Source organism: Musa acuminata, chromosome BXJ3-7, assembly GCF_036884655.1.
Source record: "Musa acuminata AAA Group cultivar baxijiao chromosome BXJ3-7, Cavendish_Baxijiao_AAA, whole genome shotgun sequence".
In the NCBI taxonomy this organism is placed as follows: Eukaryota; Viridiplantae; Streptophyta; class Magnoliopsida; order Zingiberales; family Musaceae; genus Musa; species Musa acuminata.
This window is the reverse complement of record NC_088355.1, coordinates 32,408,463-32,411,562: the sequence shown is the minus strand read 5'-3', so window position 1 is coordinate 32,411,562 and position 3,100 is coordinate 32,408,463. Positions and strand designations below refer to the sequence as shown.

The following is a 3,100-nucleotide window of genomic DNA, read 5'->3' as shown; positions in this document are numbered from 1 at the left end:
CGAAGTCTCTGTTTCCTTCATACCTGCATGCGTTCATTCATCGTAAGAAAGAAACGGCAGCAACCGTTACCGTGATACAGACACTACAAATAGTAGTCTCCTCACCGGCCGTTAACTGGAAAGGCGGGAGCAATGGAGGGTGAAACCGTCATTTCATGCTTGGCGAAGGGATCGGGTCAAAGACTGGCCTTTGACCGCGGTACAGCCAATACTGTCGGTCCCTTTTCTCGCATCCACCCTCCGACGAACGGACACCTAACGACACCCCGCTCCAACTGCTCGCGGGACCCATCGGGCATTTAGGTGCATGCGGGCGTCGAGTGGCGAGTGTAGGATTTACGTTTCGGCAACCGGTCAATCAATTCTCCCGTACAGGGGAATTCTTGTTAGACGAAAATGCCCCTGAGCACCGCAACGTGATGCGCCACCCGACAAATTGAGAGATGTCACTTTCGTCCCGTACAGATCTCTCCGGGTGTGTCTGTAATTGAATGTATTATCCAGGGGCAATTTCGTCCAACCATCGTGCGGGAAAAGCCTGGTGTCTCCGTCCCCGCTCTCTTTGGCCTCATTGAAGCCTATAAAAAAATATTAGTTAATCGATAATTATAATAATTGGTTTTGTGTTTATTTCGAATTCTATTGCTCTTTTTTTTTGGAATTTAATTAGCGATAAAAAGAATTGGGGGCTTTAATGGAATGTCAGTGGTGGCCCGACACATCCCGGGAAACGAGACGGGAAACGGGGGGATATGAAGGGAAATACTTCAAAGAAATCAATAATAGCATCCAAAAAAATTGATACCCTCCTCGGTTCCATTTATTTACAACCGAACCCGCGGCCCCACACACCCACGCTGGGTCCACTTCATCGGTGGTCGCCACTGCGGCGGTCGGCGACGAGGGCGTGGATGGCGCCGGAGAGGTTGTCGACGGCGGAGATGAGGCCCGCGAATCCCTGGCGCCGCACCTCCGTCCTGTCCTCCTCCAGCCGAAGCCGCCGCTCTTGCAGCTCCACCAGTTCCCGGTGGCGCAGCTCCCGCTTCTCCTCGCAGGCCAGCATGGTGCGTGCCAGCACCGTCGCGCTCCGCACCACGCTCGACCCCAGCCGCCGGAGCCGCCGCCGCTTCGTGTCCGGCTCCTCGGTCGTCGTCGTCGTCGCCGGCCCCTCGTTCTCTTCCGACTCCGACATCTCCGCTGCGCGATGAACAACGCACGAATGAAGAAGAAAGAAAGCCGTTCTTTTTGACACATAAAAGCCGAAAAAGACGTTTACTTTACGAAGAGAGAGAGAGAGGTCAAAAAGAAGCCCTTTAAGTACTAGAATGGAAATTATAATACGTAAAGCAATTAAAATGCTACAGCTTTAGAACAATATCATATTGAGCTTATGAATGCGCACCTATATACACCTTTTTGTTCTTATGATACAACAAGGTTGCATGGCAAGATGGAAAGCTTGGGAAGCATCGTATGATATTGCGTTCGACATCTTCTCATTGCAATGGAATCAGATTTACCCTCTGTCTCTCACTCTTTCATTCCAGTGAAAGCTTGTGCATGCAATAATGTCAGGTTTGAAGGAGGAGATACCGCAGGATATATAAAAGATATCAGACTGCATGCTACTTGATAGATTAATTTAATAGAATAGAGTGGAGCGACAAGAAAAAGAGAGAGATGGAAAGAGGATGGGCGTATCACAGGAAGATTGCATTTTACTGTCACACCTGTGAGAGCACCAACTTTTTGATCTTGGATACCTCAGAAAGCTATTCATACAGGCCCAGAATCTGTAGGCTGGCTTAACTTTTGGCCTTGAGACAATGTGATAAAAGCCCCCCGCCCCAAAAGATTGTCTTTTATCTTCTTTTCTTCGTTCACTAAAAGGGTGTAGTAATGGAGAGAGAGAGAGAGAGAGAGAGAGAGAGAGAGAGAGAGAGGGTAATAATTGCTGGCAATAAGCCTCAGAGCATACCGGAAACGGACGGATGTGCGGACGATGGTGGTGGTGGAGGAGGGGGAGGGGGAGGCGGAGGCGGGGAAGGCAGAGGGTTGGCAGGCGGCAGCGCGAGGACGGGTGAGGGGAGAGGAGGCGGGGGACGGGATGGCACTGTGGTGGCGTTGGCTCGGCGGGCAGCCCTGCGGGTGAGGACGTCGGTCAGGGCCTCAAACACCTCGACGGCGAGGTTGGTCGGGAGGTTGCGCTCCTTCCGCTCGTGCCGCTCCATGGTCCAGTAGGATGGAAGCTCCCCACTGGCACCGGCTGCGGCGGAGACGCGGGACTCGTAGCCACGGACCTTCTTGTAGTCGCGGAGGAGGTTGTCCCACTTGTCATTGCACTGGTTCTGGCTCCGGAGGCAGCCGTTCCGCCAGCAGTAGTTCTCCACCCACTTCCACCTCTGCTCCGCGGATCGCAGGGCGCCTCCTCCCCCGGCGGGAGAGGAGGAGACCCCGGCACGGCGCTCGTCGTCGAGGCGCTTGGCTGTGATGAGGACGAGGGTCTCGTGGAGGGTCCAGTTGCCCTTGCGGTAGTCGCGGACGATGGCACCTGCGGAGGAGGGGGAGACGAGTGGGTGTGGCTGCGCTGGCGGTGGGTGGTGGTGGTGGTGGAGTAGCGCTAAGGCGTTCTGGTCGGTGGCTTCGGACATGGCTTTGTGGGCATCGGCTCGAGTTGCAATCTTTCTTTTCTTTTCTCTCTCGATCACAAGAGAGAGAAAAGGGAAACGGACAACAAGGGGCAAAGGGAAGGGGAGGGGGACGGGGTTTAGGCTTATAGCAGCGTTGGGAAAACAGGCATTGTGTCGTTTCCTTTTACGTATCGCCCCCTCACCAAACGAACCCTTCTTCCTTCGTTCGCCCCGGACGGTCGAAATTGACCACACCACCCTAACGTTTTGGGTCATTAACTATGATCCCCTTATCGTTAATTATGATTAGTATCTTGATTTTTATACCTTAAAAAATAATATTAGGATCCCAGGAATTACAAAGGTAAAATATTTAACTCAAATTTTATGAAAAAAAATTGAATGTGTTGTCACATATAAAAAAAAAACATGAATGAAAATGATAAAAATATAATTTTATTATTTTTAAA

General features: G+C 51.7%; 1 protein-coding gene across 1 annotated transcript; it reads right to left on the bottom strand.

The window, feature by feature from the left end:
- Positions 1–751: 751 nt before the first annotated feature.
- LOC135642337 (trihelix transcription factor ASR3-like) lies at positions 752–2,752 on the bottom strand. The gene is made up of 2 exons (XM_065158414.1): positions 1,979–2,752; positions 752–1,197 (listed from the first exon to the last, which is right to left on the bottom strand). The coding sequence occupies exons 1-2, from the start codon at positions 2,649–2,651 to the stop codon at positions 869–871; spliced, it is 1,002 nt and encodes a 333-aa protein (XP_065014486.1). The 5' UTR covers positions 2,652–2,752; the 3' UTR covers positions 752–868.
- Between the last annotated feature and the right edge of the window lie 348 nt (positions 2,753–3,100).

Coding starts and splice junctions, on each gene's coding strand:
- LOC135642337 (XM_065158414.1), bottom strand. CDS start 2,651: ATGTCCGAAGCCACCGACCAGAACGCCTTAGCGCTACTCCACCACCAC. Junction 1,198..1,978: donor CGCACATCCGTCCGTTTCCG/GTATGCTCTGAG, acceptor TTCATCGCGCAG/CGGAGATGTCGGAGTCGGAA.